Here is a 22496-nt window from a genome sequence, read left to right as displayed (position 1 = left end):
TTGGCCCAACTACTTTTTGTTGCTTTATCTGTAGTTTTTGTCACTTTTTTTGACGTTTTTTTTTTTCCCCCGATTTTTTTGTGTCGCTTTTTTCTTTTACATTTTTTGGGGCTTTATGTCGACCAAACTGTAAGTGAGAAGACTATATGAGACATGCAATAATACAATCAAATACGTTTTTTTGATTAAATAAAGCATGTCAATAAACTCTCCATGTCTGGCCCTTGGTGTGATTCTCTTTTTCCAGTGTGGCCCTCAGTGAAGTTGAGTTTGACCCCCCTGCTCTACTACGACCCACAGGAGCATTTCATAAATTAGCACCCCTAGCGGTAGCAGAAATACAACCTCTTATCTTGAGGGAATTACTGCAATTGTTGGGGCTTTGTAAATTATAGAGTGTGGTCTCGACCTACTCTATCTGTAAAGTGTCTCGAGATAACTCGTGTTATGATTTGATACTATAAATAAAATTGAATTGAATTGAATTATCTACACCGGAGAACGTCGATGGCGGTTTTGAAAGCAAAGGTCGCGATTTTAAACCCGTCTTTAACGTTGGTGAAATGGTCGCAGTTTGGTCATGTGTAGGCACCAAAACTATTTAGTTAAGTTTAGAAAAAGATCGTGGTTTGGGTTAAAAAAAAAAAAAAAAAGAATCACACGTTCCTTTACTTCCGGTTGCCCACGTGACAGTAAACGTGACATTTGTCGAGTAAAAAAAAAAACCTTGCCACGGTCCCGGTTTGGTTATGTTTAGGCAGCTGGTCTGGGTTCAAATCAGACTTCACTGCCTGCAAATTACTTTCATTTTCAAATGGGACTTGAACCCAGCTCTCCCGAGTGAAAGTCCTGTGTTGTTTGACCCATCCACCCTAACCCTAACCCTGACCCTATATCCTTACGCATAAATTCGACGATATTTCATTGACAGGATTGTTCAGGTGCCACCGGAAATTCCGCAGGACGTACCTCATTTTCGGCCGGATGTCCGTCACCTTCTGCTTTTTTTTTCTTTTTTTGTGATGGCATTCTAACCTCCGGTGGATTTGTGAGGACTATGGTTAACTGCTCCTCAGATCTCTGCAGGGTAAATCCAGACAGCTAGCTAGACTATCTGTCCAATCGGAGTTTTCTTAAAACAACCTTTGAACGTACACACGTTCCACCAAAAACAATTTCCTTTCCCGAGGCGATTTTGCAGACGATTTTGATCGGTTTAAAGAAATGCCAATAAACCAGAGCACGTTTTTCTCCCATCCCGGAATGCTGTGTGGACTAGCCAGACCCTCCTCCTCCTCCTCCTCCTCCTCCTCCTCCTCCGCAGCGCTGTGGAGGAAGGTCTGGCAATGCGAGACAACCTAACTTCCTGCTTTTGCTCCCGTCATAACTACTACGGGACACGAGAGGGCGCTGCCGCTAGAAAACTAAATATCGGTCGTAATTGCTTGCTTTTTTGGGGGGGGGGACAGACACTGTGTACGAGTTTCTGTTCTTCATGCACGCAACTGAAGCAAAGGCCTCAGAGCCGCACCTGGCAGCTGTAAAAAAGAAAAAAAAAGCGAGCGAGCTGTTAGCCTAATGTGCGGTGCTCCTGTGTTGCTTTTAACGCGATACGTCTTAACAATGTTCCCCCTTGTTTGCTCCTGCCTCGTCAGCAGGACGGCCACATGTCTCGGGTGAAAAATGATGAAGAAACATGTTGAGCCGCAGGGCAAAAAATATATAAAAGTGCCTACTCAGGCTCCTTTTCCTCCCGTACAGCCCGGCTCGTATTGTGCTGTGGCTCAACATGCATTACAGGCAGCGGGGAAGATGTTTACAAGCAGAACACATGTGGAATACAGACGCGCTAATGAGGTTCCTGCGACTGCTGAAAGTGAACTGATGAACACGCATTTCTATTATCAATGTAAGGGCTCCACAATACAGTGTTTCCTCTATGTTGATTTGACCGTGGCGGCCCCCCACGGCAACATTTCTGCCCCGCACGGTATCAGAAATAGGGCTGCATTGTTAGAGTGCATGTCGGAGAATGTTTGTATTTTAGGTGCATTATTTACATGCTGAAGTAGTTACACAGCATTAACATAATATAATTAATAGTGGGTTTATTGTTATTTGCTGCAGAATGCTTAGCGTATATGTCAAGATCAAAGTTGGCCTATATAGTAACTCAAAAATACAGTTCTGAAAAGATGCCTCATTGTGTGTGTGAATAGAGGTGAATAAATATATGTGTTTGTGTTGCAGCGAAGTGTCAGTTCCATTTCATGGTTGGGGGAGCAGGGGGGGCTTCAAACTTCAAAAAAGTTACCAGGTGGTTACCATGACAACAGATGTAATACTTTGAGAATCCTTGCAGACCGTTTCATCTCATGTACCTGGTTTAAAGGAAACAGTGTGTCCAAATGCACCTGCCCCCACTACTAAAAAAAATCTTAAAGGAAACACTGCTATATATATATATATATATATATATATATATATATATATATATATATATATATATTTTATTTTTTTTTTTTTTTTTTTTTTTTTAATTGTCATCGCAACATCAACCGGCACAATAAACATATCGCCAAGAACATGTAAGAGATTTTTTGCGTTAGTTGAAAGAAAATATCAGTCAAGAACTGCACGTTAAAATATAATTATTCTGTCATTCTTTTTTCTAGTGGTGCCAGTTATGTCCAATTCAATGTTCAATTTGGAATGTAGGAAATTATTTCCTTTCATATGTTTTAAATTCAACAAGCAATTTCTTTTTTTTTTTTTATTGTATCCTCTCAAAATAAAACAGAAATGCAGAACTGAGTACTCTTACACAATACACTGTTAATAACATCTGTTAATTCATCGCAAGTAGTATCGTTATCGCAATATTCAACGTTATCACATATTTTCCTCATATCGTGCAGCCCTAATTAATATTTTATCCTGTTTCCTGTGACATAGAAACGACACTAGGGCTGCAACTAGCGTCTATTTTCATTGTCGGTTAATCTGTTGATTATTTTCTCGATCAATCAATCAGTTGTTTGGTCTATAAAATGTCTGTGTGTGTCAGTGTTTCCCAAAGCCAGAGATGACGTCCTCAAATGTCTCGTTTTGTCCACAACTCAAGTTTACTGTCACAGAGGAGAGAAGAAACTAGAACATAAAAATGTAAATGTAAAAATGTACTCAAACCGATGAATCGATTATGAAAAGAGTTGGCGATTAATTTAATAGTTGACAACTAAGCGATTAATTGATTAGTACTTTGATTTGAACCTTAACCTCGAAACGTACTGGAGAATACGGTTTAGGGAACGTCATTTTTAGGAGATGGTGCTGATATATGATACTGACAGGGTGGGATTAGATAATGTTTCCAACCTTAAAGCTAGTTAAAGGAAAATAAAAGGGAACAGATGCATGGTAACTGAATTTTCATGGACTAAAACATTTTGTCAAGTTGCAGCACAGTAGTTACCACAGTGGAAACAACACACAAATGATATATATATATATATATATATATATATATATAGATATATATATATATATATATATATATATATATATATATATATATATATATATATATATCCAGGTCTTGGCTGAAAAAAGTAAACCTACCATTTAAATATAATGGTAGCAGTGAATAAAATACATCACAAGGCACATTGTAATTAATGTGACCAAAAAAATACGGAAGTTCATATTGCTTGAACGTGTTGGCTGTTTTCCTTTATACACCCTGACTCCATATAACTCACATATACATTAAAAAACACTGACAACATTATTCTGCAAATCCATAATATATATGTATATATAAGTTTACCTAAGTTATATATATATATATATATATATATAAAATGTCTTACGTTTTGCCCGTCTTTGCCCTTTCCTGGTGGTCCAGGGGGTCCAGTCAAACCGGGATCTCCGGGTGGGCCTGAAGGACCTGCTTGTCCTGGTTTACCTTGTTCACCCTAAAAAAAAAAGTTACAATAAAGAAAGAACCTTACACTGTCAGCCTGTACTAGCCCTAACTTCGGTACGAAAGGGTTAATGCCTGACGAGGTGTCCATTATCAGGCTTAATGGAGAAAGGGGAAGCCAGAACCGTCCGCTGAAGTCCATTAGTTACCTGATTATGGACACCTCCAAGGGCACTAATTGCTTATACCATGGTCACTTGCCAAATATATATTTTTTGAGGCCATTCATTTATATTTGGATGCGTTTTTCTTTTTTTAAAAGGTCCCATAACATGGTGCTCTTTGGATGCTTTTTAATATAGACCTTAGTGGTCCCCTAATACTGTATCTGAAGTCTCTTTTATATAGACCTTAGTGGTCCCCTAATACTGTATCTGAAGTCTCTTTTATATAAGCCTTAGTGGTCCCCTAATACTGTATCTGAAGTCTCTTTTATATAGACCTTAGTGGTCCCCTAATACTGTATATGAAGTCTCTTTTATATAGACCTTAGTGGTCCCCTAATACTGTATATGAAGTCTCTTTTATATAGACCTTAGTGGTCCCCTAATACTGTATCTGAAGTCTCTTTTATATAGACCTTAGTGGTCCCCTAATACTGTATCTGAAGTCTCTTTTATATAGACCTTAGTGGTCCCCTAATACTGTATCTGAAGTCTCTTTTATATAGACCTTAGTGGTCCCCTAATACTGTATCTGAAGTCTCTTTTATATAGACCTTAGTGGTCCCCTAATACTGTATCTGAAGTCTCTTTTATATAGGCCTTAGTGGTCCCCTAATACTGTATCTGAAGTCTCTTTTATATAGACCTTAGTGGTCCCCTAATACTGTATCTGAAGTCTCTTTTATATAGGCCTTAGTGGTCCCCTAATACTGTATCTGAAGTCTCTTTTATACATTTTTTAAAAAGAAATGTTCATGCCATGGGGCCTTTAAACATTAACTCTGTTTCCCAGAATACACCTGAGGGTTTGACATATACCTGGAGCAACCATTTCCTTTCCCTATCTGGCAAATAAAACGCCAATACAGATAATCTGCAAACTGCCAAAAAAAAACACTGATATTTTCGGCCATATATAATCGGTCTATCCCTACTTTCTTCTCTGCAGACTTATTTTCCCTCTGCATTGTCAAACCCATTCTGAACACAGTCTGACTACTTTCATAAGAAACATCCAGCCAAATATACCCACATAGCGTTTAAAAAATACGCGACTGACCTTGTCTCCTCTTTGTCCAGCAGGCCCGGGAGGCCCAATGATCCCTGGTATGCCCTGGAAGACAGACAACCAGTAGTTCCACACTCAAGGGATTTGTTATCACTGGCTACTGTTCACATCTTAGTGAGTTAGTAGTAATTTTACATGCACATTAATATTCCACTATTATTCCGAATTAGACAATATTTTGATTTCGATACTTTGTGACAAAGTGGGTGAGGTTCCATGCACTCCCCACTTAGTCCCTTAGTGCTTGTATAGGTTTCTCCATATTTATTTCATACATTGCTCTAGTAATTTTCATATGGTATTCAATTTCAGTTTGCTTTAAGGACCTCATATTACGCTTCAGGTTCATAATTATATTTAGAGGTTGTACCAGAATAGGTTTACATGGTTTACACCATATTTTGTCATACTGCACTCTTTTCTCCCTGTGTGTTGAGTGCTCCGTTTTAGCTACCGAGTGAGGCATCTCACTTCTAACCCATCTTTGTCAAAAAGAGTTGCCCATGCGCAGTACCTAGGTAAGGACTACTAGCCAGTCAGAAGCAAAGTAGGGCCGGCCCTGACAAGCAAGCTAGTGTGATCCAAAAACAAACCCACTTCAGCCGGTAATCTATGGATTTGGCTCAGCCGTACAACCTAGACTTGAGCAAGACCTTTCAGAATGGCGAGTTATTTAAATCTTAAAGCTTTAGTGCGAGAGCTTTTTTTATGTTAATAAACGTCCGTTATATTCAAGCCATTGCCAAAGAGTTGCTACAAAGCTAATTAAGACTATCAGCGCCACACAACTCTCTCTGGATTTCTCAGTATGACTATGTTCAGAAGATTGTCGTCAGGCAACTTTCGCGCGCAGAAAATCAAGTGAAGATAATGACCTCTTCTGAAGAGTCAATTTTTTTTTTATCCTCCGTGTCCTCCTTGGTTACTAGCAACTGTGTGGAGGAGGCGTGGGGGTGGTGCGCGATCACTGAAGGCTTGCGTCATGTGGATACACCGACAGCTTTGTTGTCATTACTTAGAATTCCTCATAGGGGCGACAGAAACTACGCACTACAGCTTTAACAAATTAGTCTTTCATACGTAGCATTCTAATTCTGTCTCCTGGACATGGTGATACAACTATCTCAACTCTTCAGGCCTCCGCTCTAACTAGCTTGGTTTGAGGGCGTGCCACGCTAGCAGCTAGGCGAGCATTATAACGTGCGTTACAAACTGACGCGCGTTTGTTTCTGAAGTAAAGGCTGGACTACAGTAGAGCTGTTTGGAGCACTTTGTGAACAGTGTTTTCTGTTGGACATGGTAAGTCCCTTTGGGCTTCATCACTTTGTAAACCTACTACGTGCACAAAAAAGATATATAACACAATAAAGGAAAGCCAAAAAGCATAAATATGAGCTCTGTAATGTTATCATTGCTTTTGTGTAACATATTTCAGGGCTTACTATGCCAGGTTTGTTTGTGTTAACACTATTACATTCTTACATCAAGCACTGGTTTAAAGCTGACACACAACTACAGTTGAGTTTTTTTAAGGTGTAGCTTTGAACAGCTAATTGTTTGTTCGGCATACTCACCCTTTCTTTGTTCCTTTTGTCTGGATACCATGCAGGAATGTTTGGGGAGGAGCCGCCAATCATTTCGTCATGTATTTCTAGTACCGATTATGTCATCGCTGATATCACAGGTCAGAACCAAGGGATGGGGATTTGCCATGTTTGGTTTAGGCATTTGAGGGGTAATTGGGGGGAGTTGCATGCCTCAGAAAAGTGGTCTTTATCTGTGTAGTATAATTACTAAACTGTCTAGCTTTGTTCAGATTGTGGTAATGTTCAAAACGCTACCTACACACGGCTGCATGTAAACAGGACTATTAGTGGAATACTCACTTTCATTAGCCACGTAAACGGCTTAGTCGGAATATTGTCTTTTTCGGAATAAGGCCCAAAAACCTAATATTATGTGCATGTAAACGTAGCGACTGACTCCCACCTTCAATGAATCTAAGAAATCTTAAAAAAGACCTACCACGTTCCCTGGTAATCCACGAGGACCTTGAGGACCAGCTATGCCAGGTGGACCCTGGGGGGAAACAAATCAGCCGTTACAGATGGTACAGTAGAGCACATCTTGATTTCAGACCCCACCCATGTCCTCCACAATGACAGCGCGAGAGTCCCCCGGTGCAGACTCAACCGCTTTAAGAAATCACTGGTCCCCATGTCCATCAAAGCCCTGAATGGCAAGCCAGCCTAACCCTTGAAATGCTTTTATCTTAAACACACACACACACATTTTTACTTTATCTTTTACCAGGATTTTATCTTGATAACGCGGCTTAGCCTTACTGCTCATATTATGACTGTTATGATGTGTTGTACAACGGCCAGTGTGCAATTTAGTTGGCTATAGTGGCAGTCTCTGCATGCAACATGAGCATGTCCATGCAGAGTGATGCAACAGGCTGTGTCTGTGTACTTGATGTACAGTATGTGTGTATGTATACGTATGCACAATGTTGTGTTGAATTCTTTTAACAGCAGATATTGTTTGTTTGTCCAAGACAACTTTCCTTCAGGACAATAAAACGTAAAATGAAAAAAAAGAAAAAAAAAAGAAAAGGTCCATTACATTAAATCACACAACTTACAGGGTCTCCAACTCTTCCAGTCTCTCCTGTAGGTCCAGTTTCACCTTTCGGACCCTGGAATATACGGTTAAAGGCAAATTAAGACAAATTAAGATATTCAATTAACATTCACTGTACAGTGCACTGGCTGGGAGGTTGGCATCACTAGCATCTCACCGCTGGTCCAGCTGGTCCCTTAAATCCTTGTTCACCAGGTAGCCCTCTTTGACCCTGCAGGAGACCGCACATGAAATAACCCGTGAGTTGAGGTAGTGTAGGTCTATATATGTGCTGTCTTGTATCCAATCCAATCCAAATGTATTCATAAAGCACATTTAAAAACAGTTGGTGTACAATCAGACAAAACAAAAACACACAAAAAAAATTATTATTCTAATGTGTTAAATGCCTGAGAATAAAAATGTTTAGTTATGCCCTTGTATATAATGGGCCAGTGCGTTACTGTCTCTCACAGTTTAAATTGTGTTGCCCAGTTAAGGAAAGCCCCTGAGAGCCCATGTTGTAGCAGGACTGCTTCAGCATCGCCATACTGAATCTCTGCTGACATCTAGTGGGCTCCTCTGCATATTGCCAGAACCAGTGGTGGAAAGTAACTAAAGTACATTTACTCAAGTACTGTACTTTTTACAGTACAAATTTGAGGTAATTATACTTTATTTGAGTCTTTTCTCTTCATGCCCACTTTCTACTTCTACTCCGCTACATTTCAGAGAGAAATATTATACGTTTTACTCCACTACATTCATCTGACAGCTTTAGTTACTTTACAAATTAGGATTGTTGCACACAAAACACATGTAGTTTATAAAATATGATGTCTTATTATGAATGAAACTAGCCGACAATATAAGGGCCTACAAGTCCAGCTGAAATGATTAGCTGTTTAACCCCCTGAGGTCCAAGGGCATTATCATACTTCTTAAATCTACCTTTTTAAGGTATTTGTTTATAACTGATCCCCATGTGTTTCATAACAAAATGATCAGGAAAAACTCAGCTTTTATGAAGGGACGACCAAAGTTTTTTCTAGAATAATGTGTAAAGAGATAATTTGGCCCTAAGGCTGAAACGTTGATGTTGGCTTTTTCAAATTCCTCAAATCTCTTTTGAAAACAAACCTTGACTTATGATGTGTTGTATGGGTTGTTTCGGTGCTTGAAATTAATTTTCCAAAGTCTTAGGTTATATATGATTAAAATAGTGAATAAAAATGAAATTTTGTAATATCGCTTTTTGAGTAGGAGTTTTGTTAAACATTGTTCGGACGCGGCGGTGCATCTTTCATCCTCTTAGTTGGTTGACAGAACTGTTTGGATCGTTTCCAGTTTCTACAATGGGAGGAGTTGTCTGCATTGAGTACTTTTTACTTTTAATACTTTAAGAACATTTTCCTGATGTTTCTTACGTACTTTTACTTAAAGGGACGCTATGCAGTTTTGGCCATTTCTTCGCTTTTTGCTCGCAGGTTTCTCTATAGAGCACCCCCTACAGCTTCGGAATAGATATATGGCAACACTGTCGTAAAAATTCGTTGGCGACTCTCCCCACTCCCTCTGGTCACGTGAATTTGTTTTCAAAGAAGCCAGCGAACTCACGGAGCCATGTCCACTGAGGAAAGTTGCAAGGGTGTTTTTTTCCGCTCACAGGCGCTAGGGGGGAGCGAGACGACCACCATTCAACTCGAAAAAAAGTCATATAACCATTCCAATGATTCCGCAGCTGTTTAGTTAAGGTAAATTAAGCTAAAAAAACTGCATAGTTCCCCTTTAAGTAACATTTTCAATGCAGGACTTTGACTTCTACCAGAGTATTGTTACAGTGTGGTATTAGTACTTGGATCCAAACCTTTCCCCCCACCCCCCTTTTCTATCACTTGAGTAAGCTGAAGACCCTTGACTATGTGATTTTTTTTTTTATGGATTATATTCCATGCATTCAAAATAACAGTACAGAGAAAGAAGATAGCATAACAGGGCTGGACGATTCATGGCAAAAGTTATCGAAACTGAAATTCAGAACCTCTAACCGACATCATTTTCTCATGTTCGGTTATTTAGCTTTTTTATTTAATTTTTTTATCCTGTTGAAACTTTCCCTACTGTGTGTGTTCATGTACTTTTCCCCTTAAAAACATGTTCAATGTTTAAATCTCCAGCCCGTCCATTCACTGACATCTCGTCCTTGTCAGTAAACTATGACAAGGACCCCCCCCCCCCAACAAAAAAAACAAATAATCCTTCATTAATCGTAATCGAGGTCAAATGTTCAACTGATCGTGATTTTGACTTTAAGTCATCATCATCCCGCCCTGTAACATAAATTGTACAATAAACCCTAAATAGTGAACACAAGAACTGCAGGTAGTTTGTGTACAGTAAAACGAGCGATTTGGAGGAATTATTTTTAAGCATATTACTTTATCTGAATATTGCATCACAGAAGTCTTTCCCTGTTATTTTTAGGAGCTTTTAATACAATTCTCTATATTGTACAAACAGCCATACGGACGTAATACACTTTTTTTTTGGACAAATTCAGTGTTTTCTTCTTCCTGATGCTTGGCTATTGTTCTAATGTTCTACAGGGAAGGCTCTGTGAATGGAGCTTGTGTTCAGGGCTTCACCGTGCCCTTATCCTGTGTGTAATTTATTTTCTTGGTTTATTTCTTAAAGAATAATCCAAACTTTAGAAGAAATGACAATTTCATTTTAGACCCCTAAAAATAAAAGAAGAGCCTTGCGACCCCGGGGTCGGGGAGCAGTGCGTTAAAAAGGAAGAATACAAGGCAGCTAAAAAAAAACGGAGAGGAAAAAACTCACCTTCTCTCCTGGGCTCCCTTGATCCCCCTTCGCTCCCTTTTCTCCAGGTATTCCCTACAGGCCAGAACAACAATCCAGTTAGTGTCAATGAAAAACAAAAAGGAAAGGAAGACAAGAGGAAGAAGAGAAGATCCACACGTACGCACGTACACGATCACATAGAAAACCATGAAGCATTAACTAAAAACAAAAAAATAGCCTAGAGAATAGTCTCAAATTCCCATAATCTTATAAGAGAGTTTGGTGTGTGTGTGTGTGTGTGTGTCTGTCTGTGTGTTCATTTTAAGGAGTTTGTTCCTTCACTATTTCTGCACTGCTTATGATGTTTTCAAGATCATTTTGTGAAATCACTTTCTCGATTGGCAGTGAGAAATATAATTAACTGCATTACAGGCTGACCTGAAACGATGTGCATCAGCTAGTAGAGAAGAGAAAGAACATTTGTGCCCAAATTGTAATTATAAACTGGAAAGTCATCTCTTGAATTTTTAAAAAGACATCTGGGGGACTTTTTAGGTCAATTTAAAGGAATAGTTGACTATTCCTTTATTGGGATCCCCATTAGCTGCATAAAAAGCACATAAAACAATCACAATATTTACATAATAAAATAAGTAATACAATAAGCCTACTCACAGGTTCACCAGGCTCAGGGATGACATTTGCCACCTGTGAAGAAAAAACAGACAGTAGATAATAATTAACAGCATGACTTACTATAATATGTCACACACATGACTGATTTCATGCAATTGCAGGGTTGTGACTATGTTAAAGGTATAATATGCAGTGTTTTCTTATTTAAACAATGTGTAGAGTAATACCAAAGTAATCCCTCTCAATCATCCCTTTTTACCCACTACAAGTGTCTGGTGAAGTCTGTATTTGCCCTCTGAATCCTGTTTTATTTTTGTTTTGCTGTGTGCGGGACGTTTCTGGGCGGCAACAAAGAGCCTTTGGGCCCCACGTGGGTGTGTAACCCCCAGCCAATGACAGCGTGCAGAGTGTGTTCTCATTCGCAACCGCCACTTTGCCCCTCCACGTCTCATACAGATGCACAAGTCTAACTGAACAAGGACCAAAGAAAAATACAGGATGAAGCTCTTCATTCATAGCCTGGCTCTGCCCTCCTACGTACATCCGCTCAATTTTCATTTTCCTTCACCACTCCATCTGGGTTTGCGGTGCATTCTTGGGTTTTCTCTGACCAAATTTTTGGTGGGCCAATCAGCGAACAGAGGGAGTGGCTGAGAACAATGACGTTCAGGTTGTGCGCTAGTTCCTAATGGCGGCGGAGAAAGATGCGGTCCGTCGTGGCACCGCTGCCGAATATCCAGAAGTTAAAGCCCGAGCAAGAACAATATTTGCTGAGTTGTGTTGGTGGCCATGATGTTGTGGACCTCCTCCCCATGGGGTTCGGGAAATGTTAGATTTTCCAGCTCGCTGGAAAAGGAGTTGGCTAAGGCAAACGATAGCGATGCTAAGCCGATAGTTGTTGTCGTCTCCCCTCTTGTTAGCCCGGTCTTACCAGACAGTACGTTAGGAGGGCGGAGCCAGGCTACCAGAGTGGCTCTGGGCAGATCCAATAGTTTTAAACTTCAACAGAGTACCCTCCTTCAAGGAAGTTAACGCTTGTCAATGGAGAGTGGCCAGACTCTCTGGACCAATGAAATGTACCAGAGTCTGGTAGGACCAGGCTAATGGACCAGAGTCTGTTAGGACCAGACTAATGTAGCAGAGTCTGGTAGGACCAGGCTAATGGACCAGAGTCTGGTAGGACCAGACTAATGGACCAGAGTCTGGTAGGACCAGGCTAATGTACCAGAGTCTGGTAGGACCAGACTAATGGACCAGAGTCTGGTAGGACCAGGCTAATGTACCAGAGTCTGGTAGGACCAGACTAATGGACCAGAGTCTGGTAGGACCAGGCTACTGCATTCACTAATAATCGGACAATGTGTCTCATTCCCGCGGAGGTGTGGGTGGGTTTATCTGTGCTTCAGGACACATCTGCCGTGAAACAATGGCAAAAGAGTCTAGAGCTGCAATGATCGATCGATTAGTTGTAAACCAATCAATTAATCGCCAACTATTTTCATAATAGATTAATCGGTTTCAATCATTTTTTATGAAAACAAAAGTCAAATGTATCTGATTGAAAGTTCTTAAATGTGAATATTTTCTAGTTTCCTCCTAGTTTCCTCTGTGACAGTATACTGAATTTCTTTGAGTTGTGGTCTAAACAAGACCTTTCAGGACGTTATCTTGGGATTTGGAAAGCACTGATTAACGTGTGTCTCAATTTTCCGACATTTTATAGACCAAACAACTAATGGATTAATTGAGAAAATTATTCGATAATGAAAATAATCGTTAGTTGCAGCCCTGAAAGAGTCCAATATTCCTCTGATTACTGTTTTGTACGGGGCTCCCTCTCTTCATTCACTAGACCACCGCTGCACTCTCTCTCTCTCTCTCTCTCTTTCTCTCTCTCTCTCAATTTCAATTTCAATTTCAATTTCAATTTCAATTTCATGTTGCTTTATTGGCATGACAAAAAAAATACATCTGTGTTGCCAAAGCATAAGAACAAACATACATACCGTATTTCCTCAAATAAAAACCGGGAGTCAATTAAAAGCCGGGCGTGGTCAACACGGACAAATAAAGGCCGGTCACAAATTAAGGCCGGGGAAAAAATAGTGTGGATAATCTCCTAAATGCCTTTCATATAATATTAAGTCAAAATAAAATTCAAGTTCATTGTACATTTCTACAAATTTAATTTAACAGATTCAACAATATATTCATGCTTTTTTCCGCACTTTGTTTTTCTAGATTATTGTCCTATGCGGCTGTATGTGTAACTCAGCCAAGTGTAGTGTGCAGTAACGTACAGGTGCCAGTAGATGGCAGTAGCTACATTGGATGTAACACAGGGCTCATTTAGTGCTAGCAGAGAAAAACGGACTCTGGTGCTAATGACGGACTTTTCAACAACAAAACGAAAAGAGTTTTAATGCGGAGGAAAACCATTGAGGAAAACTCGGGTGAAAAAGCTGCGGGACGTTTCGACATTGACCACAGGAGAATCCGATACTGGAAGAAACAAAAGGATGAGCTGACAAGATCAGCCGACAAGAGCAGAGCACGGCTAGCTAGCTGGAGGTGGGAGGAAACAAGTTAGCCTGGAGCTAGAAACAAAGCTACCGGTAGCTAGCTACCATCTGTAACGTTAATCAGATACTGGGGCTACTGTATGCTCTTATTGTAATCTACCAGTAATACTGTAGTACCTATATTTGAAATAAATTCCGGTACATTTACAGGGTTCAAACTGACACAATGGTGGTGTTTGATTCATTCTGACCCAAATTGCTTTGTTGCCCTTCTGGCTGTTGATGTATATGGTGATATTTTTGCAAATGTGAACGCTATGGTTTTTCATTTAAAACAGTTTATTTAAAATAATTATACTTATCAAACAGATGGAATTAGAAATAAAGGCCTGCCTCTAATAAAAGCCTGCTTCAAATACAAGCCTGGTCTCTTCTGCAGTTCAGGTAAATAAAGGCCCCGGCTTTTTTTTGAGGAAATAGGCCTACGGTATTTAAACAACAAGGAGTAAATACATCTGATATAATAATACAAGTAAACAGGATAATTATGATATAAATGCAGGTACTAAACATATTCTATGCATGTCCCTCAAAGGGTATACATATACATACATATATATATACATATATATATATATATATATATATATATATATATATATATATATATATATATATATATATATATATATACACACATATACATACATACACACATACATACACACATACATACACACATACATATATACACATATATACTCTCTCTCTCAACATTGAACAGTGACTGTGTTTGAAACCGCTCCCTCATTCACTCGCTCACTGTTCCCTATATAGTGTTTATTAAATAGTGAACTATTTAGGGAACGACCAAACGAGATTTCGGACATTCACTGAAAACACATTGTTGAGTGACTTGCGTGAGGAGACGCGCCCGTCGTTTGTGTGACGGAGGCGGGCGCGCCCAGCGTCACGTCAACGAACCGAAACTAAAGTACTTCTAATACGTCCCTGAAACAAACACAGCACTCAAAACGTTGTATGCTGCATGTTATATTTCTAGAAGAATTTAGAAGCGAAAGCCCGCTCCATTTTCCCTCTTCAGTTTTCGCGGTGACTTCTGCTTCTTCTTCTCTTCCGGGAAAACATGGCCGCGTCGCATTACAAAATGGCGACCACACTATATAGTGCACTATTTCCGTGATAGTGGACCGTTTCGAACATAAGCTTGCGTGTTTGCGAACAGTAAAGCTTAGTCGCTACATATTCCACCTTTAACATGCACACTAGAAAACAAATGTGACTTACATTTCCTGGAATGCCAGGTAGGCCCCGAGCTCCCACTTCACCCTGAGGCAAGAGACAATAAGTTCACACTGTCTGCATAGTAATTACCTTATTACAGCTAATGCTGCAGGGCGACCATTACTGAGGCCTCTGTAACACCGTGCCATACACAGCCACACAGCTCCTTTGTTTTTGGCTTGACATTTAATTGGACCTTGTACAGCAAATTAAACTGGTTAGTTCTCATTTACCTTGTCGCCCTTGTCACCCTTTGGCCCGACGGGTCCATCCTGTCCTCTTTCTCCCTGAAAGAGAAGCCCAAAATCGAAATGTAATGTAGCACATTTCTACAGGAAAGGGACCCTATCTGCACTTTAATGCAGGCAAATGGGAACTTTTTTTAATTGGGAAGTAGGAAGTCAAGAGCAGTGGGTCTCCAAGTGAAGGCCCTTGAGGGTGTCCCAGAAGGCTACCCAGCCAAATTACGAACAATTCATTTCACAGATTATTTTGGAAAACTTGTGATTGAAATGGATATGTAGAAAGGAAATGGATGTGTATTATTGCAATGGATACGGAATGGATACACTATATGTATTTGGACTCATGTAGGAAACGTGCACATCAATATTTGTATAGGCTAAGTGGCAACAAGTTGAAATTGTGGAGTCTCACCATGTATTCCTGAAATAGATTGATATACGCGGTATTGCAAATTAATTAAGATATGTTTTGCTTGCATGAATGTGAAACTTTGCACAAATTCATTGAGACACTCCCATTGATAAGTGGTTTTCAACTGTTCCACACCTGGGGACACAGAAATGGGAGGGGCAGACTTGTGCTAATTGTTGAAAGATATTCTCGAGAAAGTCCAGAGGGACCCAAACGTTAGTTCTCGTTAATAAATGGCGATGCAATAGCAAAGGCAGAGTGCGGGATTTTCCTTATTTTTTCCAAAGAAAGTGATATTTCGCAACGCACCTGCACTGAAAAATTGTCGGATGTGAGAATGGTTTCTTCGCAAAAATTTACCGATGATTATTTTACCAGACATTCTTTCTGTTGCATGATTATATAAGAGAACATGTCTCCCTATGCACATTTGTAGATGTTACCCAATTCAGTACTTAAACCAACAACATGGGACCCTCTTGGGGGGGTCTACACTCTGGTGATGCTTGACTGAAAATAAAGCATAGTCACACCTACCGGAATACCCCTGTCTCCTCGTACTCCAACACCACCTTGTTGCCCAGGGGAACCAGATTCTCCCTGTAAAAAAAACACAAAAACAAACCATACATGAGGACATGAGGAACCATGACTGGCAAATAGCTTCATTCCCCAGGCTGTCAGGAAGGGGTCAACCCCCCCCTCCCAACCCTCCCCTCTGCCCCCAAGAACTTTAGACTTTGAACACCCCCCCCATCAGGATCAGCACCGGCCACTTCATAAAAGAAGACACTCAGGAACTCTTCTATTAACATTGCATCTTTAGTTTTCTATACTGTTTGGTTTTGCCTTACACTTGCACTTTTTAGAAGTTATTACTGTATTGTACATATTACTTACCTTTTTTTAATTGTATATCTTACCTATCTATTTTATCTCTATTTGTCTATATTTCTTATATTTTATATTATACATGTTGTACGGGTCGGAGAGAAACCTATTTTCAATTGCACATATTGCAGAATTGACAATAAAGTTGACTTGACTTGATGTTTCATTATCTCACAAAATAACCCCAAAGTGAAAAAAAACAGTCAACAGCTGTGAACTCACTCTCTCCCCTGGAGGTCCTCTTGGTCCGGGAGGCCCTTCGTCACCCTGGGGAGAAGACACACGCACGCGGGCCATTCAGTCAGATTTGCATATGAAGAAAAAAAATCACACATGATATCTCATAACCTGCATATGTTCTCAGTCATGTCCAGCGTGTTTCTTGGTATGTACGATGAAGTCGGAGTTACCTTAGGCCCGGGCTTGCCGGCAAAGCCATCTGCTCCGCGCTCTCCCCTGGGCCCCTGCAGAGACACACCATTTATCCACTGTTATTGACTGAGTTAACACAGAGATCAATGTTTAAAAAAAGGCAATAAAAAAAACACCTTGGAGCAACATATTTGTAGAATGCTATGCAGATGGAGATTTTGAGTTTTTTCTGGGTACTATGTTAAGGAGGTCATCAGCATAAGCTTAGATTCATAGACCCATATTAGTGTAAGTTTGACTCATTCTCTAATATGTCTAATGTTTGCCATTTATGTGGACTGTAATGTTTAACGTAAATTGGTTGAATTCGTAGGTATAATCATCAGGGGGTTAATCTCTAACTAAGTGTAGTTAGAGATGTAAATGGATATTAAATGAATTGAATACAAAAAATGAAATGAAAATAATGTAGTATTAGGATATTGGCCTAAACTGGTAAATATAATAAAAAATATTAATTCAAAATGTTGTGGGCAGTTTTTGCCCCTCCATCATGTTTTTTTTGGCCTTTTCCCGCCACTTCATTTCTGACACTGGCTAAAACCAAAACAATGAGCTGAAAGACACTAAATCGCGCCATAGGGCACCTGGGTGGCTCACCTGGTAGAGCACACACCCATATCTAGAGGTTTACTCCTCGACGCAGCGACTGCGGGTTCGACTCCGACCTGCGGCCCTTTGCTGCATGTCTTTCCCCCTTTCATGACTTCAGCTGTCCTATAAAAATAAAGGCCTAAAATGCCCCAATAAATAATCTTTGAAAAAAAAAAAAAGAAGCTCCACAGAGCTGAGAAGAACTGCAGATTTGGGTGATAATTCGCCGTGGTTTTGTCCCTATAAGTGACGTCTTTTCAATACACATGGTCATTTGAGCCATTGTTCATACACATTTGTTGTTTGGTGCCGCTTTAAAGTGTCAGAGAAAGTTTCGTCACTTTGAACACGGAAGGCAAAAAAAAAAGAAAACAAATAGAAAACAAAAAAAAACATTATTCTAAAGGTCATACTGACCACGGCACCGTCATTTCCAGGAAGTCCATCCAGACCGTCTTTACCAGGAAGACCCTGCAAAGATCAGCGATGAAAGGTTGACATTTGGTGATGTGAACAGAGAAACGACAACATCTACGACTCAAAGTACCATCACCTTATCATGGTCATTGCATCACATGGTCAGGCCATACCAGACCTTTGTAATCACTTCACATATTGTTAAATCTTTAAATTTCTGTGAGTGAATTTTATGTATGTGACATACATATACAGTATGTGTGTTTCTTGTATTATGGTTGTCTAAGCTACTGGATGCCTAAAATTTCCCTCAGGACGAATAAAGTATCTATCTATCTATCTATCTATCTATCTATCTATCTATCAACAAATTATTTTATTTGAGGAATAAAAGGCCAACTCACAGGCTTTCCAGGCTCTCCGTGTTTGCCCGAAAATCCAATCTCACCAGGTAGACCCTTCATAAAGAGAGAATGAGTATTAATGTGTTTAAACAACAGATCATATTTATGAATGACTGTGTTCTGATCTGCGCCGGGTCACTTACAGGAGGTCCCGTGTGTCCTGGGTTTCCTGGTGGCCCAGATGGACCCTGAGGACCCTGCAAAATAAATACAACAACATCAGTTTTTTTTGAAGGTATCTATATTTTTGGATAAAAAAACAATGTATTTGGGTAACACTTTATTATAACCATCACTAATAAATGGTAAATTGATATTGTTAAACTTAAAGTGTTCATATTATGCTCATTTTCAGGTTCATAATTATATTTAGAGGTTAAATTAGAATAGGTTTACATGGTTTAATTTTCAAAAAACACCATGTTTTTCTTGAACTGCACAGTGCTGCAGCTCCTCTTTTCACCCTGTGTGTTGAGCTCTCTGTTTTAGCTACAGAGTGAGGCATCTCACTTCTGTTCAATCTTTGTTCGGAGATGCACATGCGCAGTAGCTAGGTAAGGACTACTAGCCAGTCAGAAGCAGAGTATGAGGGCGTGCCATGCTAGCAGCTAGGCGAGCATTATAACGTGTGTTACAAAGTGACCACGTTTGTCTCTGAAGTAAAGGCTGGACTACAATAGAGCTGTTTGGAGCAGTTGGTGAACAGTGTTTTCTGTTGGAGATGGTAAGTCCCTTTGGGGGGGACTTTGGGCTTTTTCACTTTGTAAACCTATAACATGCACAAAAAAAGATGTATAACACAATAAAGGAAAGGGAAAAAGCCGAAAAGCAGAATATGACCAATTTAAGTTAATAGTTATTTTACTGTGAACTAACAACAAAAAGATAACTAATAATGTTTACTAATGATTAGTTATGCTATAATTCATGTTATTTTAACAGTTCATTGTTGCTCACATCACAACAGTTGATGTGAAGTATTTGTAAATTATGATTGAGAAATTGTTAATAATATATATATATATATAAACTGTCAATGAACATGATTTGAATGGCTATCATAAAGTTGCATCTGCTGATTATAATACCTTGTTAATGGTTAATAAAGACTTTGTAAAGCATCTATAGACAGTATTTAGATCACTGTTATCAGTGTACAAATAATTCAATAATGATCATCTATTTTATAGATCACCAAAAAAAGATTTCATGTGGCCCCATTAATGCCTGCATTGTTTTTTAGCCAATTATGTTCGATACAAATGTTCAGATTCCCCCCAAGCACTGTATTCAATTCATGTACTTTTGTAGTAGACAGTGTGCATTAGTACGGGCGAGCGGCCACTAGAGGGGGGTACTACAGCACTGTTGATATAGCTCGCTCAACCTTGAACACCCCTTGAAGATAGGTGTGTTTCTATTTTGCTTCAGGGAGCCGTTTGGGAAATGAATTGGCATAACATGTTGGTTTTTAATCTAGCCTGTTTATTTCCCCTCTATTAAAACACACAGTGAAGACACCTCTGAGAGCGCAGGAACTCTGTGCTTTGTGGATCACATCACATATTGAGCAACTGAGGTGCAAGAACAAGACCTGATATTAATGAGATGTCATTGTAAACACGTGTATTACAAATATGCGTGTACATTTTGCTCATCATGAAAAGTGAAATTGTTCTTACAGGGGGTCCGGGAAGGCCATCCACTCCTGGCAGTCCACTTTCACCTTTCTTTCCCTGAAAGACAACATAAAAAATAAAAAGACATCCGACGCACAAGGTGAGCAGTTTCCAGGGCCGTAGACGCTGGAGACAGGTTTCATGGCTTCCATGTTGGGAGGTTTAGAAACTCAAAGAGAGTTTAAAGGAACACGCCGACTTATTGGGACTTTAGCTTATTCACCATAACGTGGAGCATCTACAAATAACAAGGTCACCAACACAGCCGTCTTCTAACCGTATACAGACTGGGAACTATATTCTCAGAAAGGCGAAGCACTGCTACTTCTGCTACTTGGGCGGAGTGATTTGCTAGCAGCACCTGAGAAGCCCCGTGGTAAGGAGCAGAGAGTAGCGTTGCTTTGCCTTCTGAGAATATATTTCCCAGTACGTATACATTTAGAAGATGGCTGTGTCTCATGTGACCTTGTTATTTATACACGCTGTGACTATACACATGTAAATAGGATAATGTTGGCGTTATTTAGTCACTTATTGGGAGCAGTAGGCTAGTTGGAGCCGGTTACTTCCAGCATCTGTGCTAAGCTAGGCTAGCGGTGGGTGCGTCAGACAGAGTTACAACTAACTAAGTTATCTAACTCTGGGGGATACGGGGAATAAGACAAAGTCCCAATAAGTCGGTGTGTTCCTTTAACATTTGTTTTAAACCCTCACTCACATAGTTTCATTTTCTTAGGCCCATTCCGGTATTTTAAACCCAACATCATTTTACTATGATTTAGGCTTTTTTCACTAGAATTTGGCAATTTCAAAATATTATTCATAGTTTAGCTTTCTTGACACCCATTTTAACATTAAAATGATCATGTTGTAAAGATGGGTGGAAGTCATGTAACTTGGTATACCTTTTGGTAGATTGCCACCTAAATTCTACTACTTCTTTAAGTGTTACTTTAAGAACTTGGTATGGATCTCTGTTATATCTCTGTAAAGATAATATGTTGCCAAGTAAAATACTTTAGACCTTAAAACACAATAAAAAAAACTTGTAAAATGTCACGGAACATTTTATTCAATCGATGAGCAATTATATTTCATGATGTGCGTCTAACAATGACGGACTATTGTGGCTGACATGGACTCACTGCATCAGCTTTAATATTTTTGAAGTGAATACTAAAGACAAATATCTCTAATATGGCAGGGTGGTTCACAACAGCATAGTCACTTTTTTTCCACAATTTGCTGGAATTCCCTCCAGAAAAGAAAGCTTTTTTTTTTGGTCCCATTTTATCCAAATCCATTTGATTGCCATTAAAAACCCTTTCCCATAAAAAGTGTTTTGTAAAAATATTTTAATTATTAATCAAACAGGTAATAAACCATATTTGGTGTCAGTATTGTTTTAGCTGCATTACACTCATAAACAAAAAAAGATATTGCTTAAACGTGCTCTGGTTTATTGGCATTTCTTTAAACCAATCACAATCGTCTCGGGCAGTGCAGTTCACCATAGTCCTCAAAAATCCATCGGAGTTTAAAATTACATCACGAAGAAAGTGGAAGATAACGGATATCCGTCATGCACATTGGCCAACTCTGGCAAACTCGCTCACTCTTCCTTTTCAACATGAAATAAAAAATGTTTTTAAAAATTACTCACAACAAAAAAAACATTTGGTCGCAGTCTGGAGCCAGTGACTTTTTGAATCCTAGTTACCTCAGACCAATCAAAAGTACATGTAGCAACAATGCAACAATGCAATAACATGCTGTGACTGGCTGCTCATGAGCCCAAGGTGTGAAACCTTATTTGTCCCATTTTACCTGACTTCACCCTGTTAAAAGTAAATGGACAGACAGACACAGAATAACTGAGCATTTAATCCCTATGAACTATGGACTCCTAAATAATCTGAAATAACGTTCATTTTTTTAAGCACACTAGTTCAAATAGGCAACAAACTTCAAAGCTTAACATTTTGATATTAATGAACGTCCGTTACATTCAAGCCATTGCTAAATGAGTTGCTACAAAGCTAATTAAGACTATCAGCTCCACACAACTCTCCCTCTATTTCTCAGTATGACTATGTTCAGAAGATTGTGGAATCCGGTGACTTTCCCATGCAGAAACTCGAGTGAAGATAATGACCTCTTCTGAAGAGTCCATCATGGTTTTTTAAACCTCCGTGTCCTCCTTGGCTACTAGCAACTGCGGTGTGGGTGGGGCGGTCACAAAAGGCTTGTATCATGTGGCTGCGCCAACAGTTTTGTTGTCATTACTTAGAATTCCTCATGGGGGAGACAGAAA

The 22496-nt window shown here is 39.5% G+C and overlaps 1 protein-coding gene across 3 annotated transcripts in view; it reads right to left on the bottom strand.

Annotated features, from left to right (window-relative positions):
• col22a1 (collagen, type XXII, alpha 1) overlaps window positions 1–22496 on the bottom strand; it is a 96867-nt gene that overhangs the window by 29940 nt on the left and 44431 nt on the right. For all 3 annotated transcript variants that reach the window (XM_039821014.1, XM_039821015.1, XM_039821016.1), the window contains 16 exons: window positions 20186–20239; window positions 18647–18700; window positions 18504–18557; window positions 18100–18153; window positions 17067–17120; window positions 16879–16923; window positions 16303–16365; window positions 15342–15395; window positions 15112–15153; window positions 11321–11353; window positions 10685–10738; window positions 8022–8075; window positions 7866–7919; window positions 7244–7297; window positions 5210–5263; window positions 3873–3977 (listed from right to left, as the gene is read on the bottom strand). In XM_039821014.1, the coding sequence (XP_039676948.1) occupies window positions 3873–3977; window positions 5210–5263; window positions 7244–7297; window positions 7866–7919; window positions 8022–8075; window positions 10685–10738; window positions 11321–11353; window positions 15112–15153; window positions 15342–15395; window positions 16303–16365; window positions 16879–16923; window positions 17067–17120; window positions 18100–18153; window positions 18504–18557; window positions 18647–18700; window positions 20186–20239 (882 nt within the window). The remainder of the gene's footprint in view (window positions 1–3872; window positions 3978–5209; window positions 5264–7243; window positions 7298–7865; window positions 7920–8021; window positions 8076–10684; window positions 10739–11320; window positions 11354–15111; window positions 15154–15341; window positions 15396–16302; window positions 16366–16878; window positions 16924–17066; window positions 17121–18099; window positions 18154–18503; window positions 18558–18646; window positions 18701–20185; window positions 20240–22496) is intronic.

This window comes from Perca fluviatilis, chromosome 13 (genome assembly GCF_010015445.1).
Source record: "Perca fluviatilis chromosome 13, GENO_Pfluv_1.0, whole genome shotgun sequence".
In the NCBI taxonomy this organism is placed as follows: Eukaryota; Metazoa; Chordata; class Actinopteri; order Perciformes; family Percidae; genus Perca; species Perca fluviatilis.
Note: the sequence above shows the minus strand (reverse complement) of the source record. Positions and strands in the feature narration are given on the sequence as shown.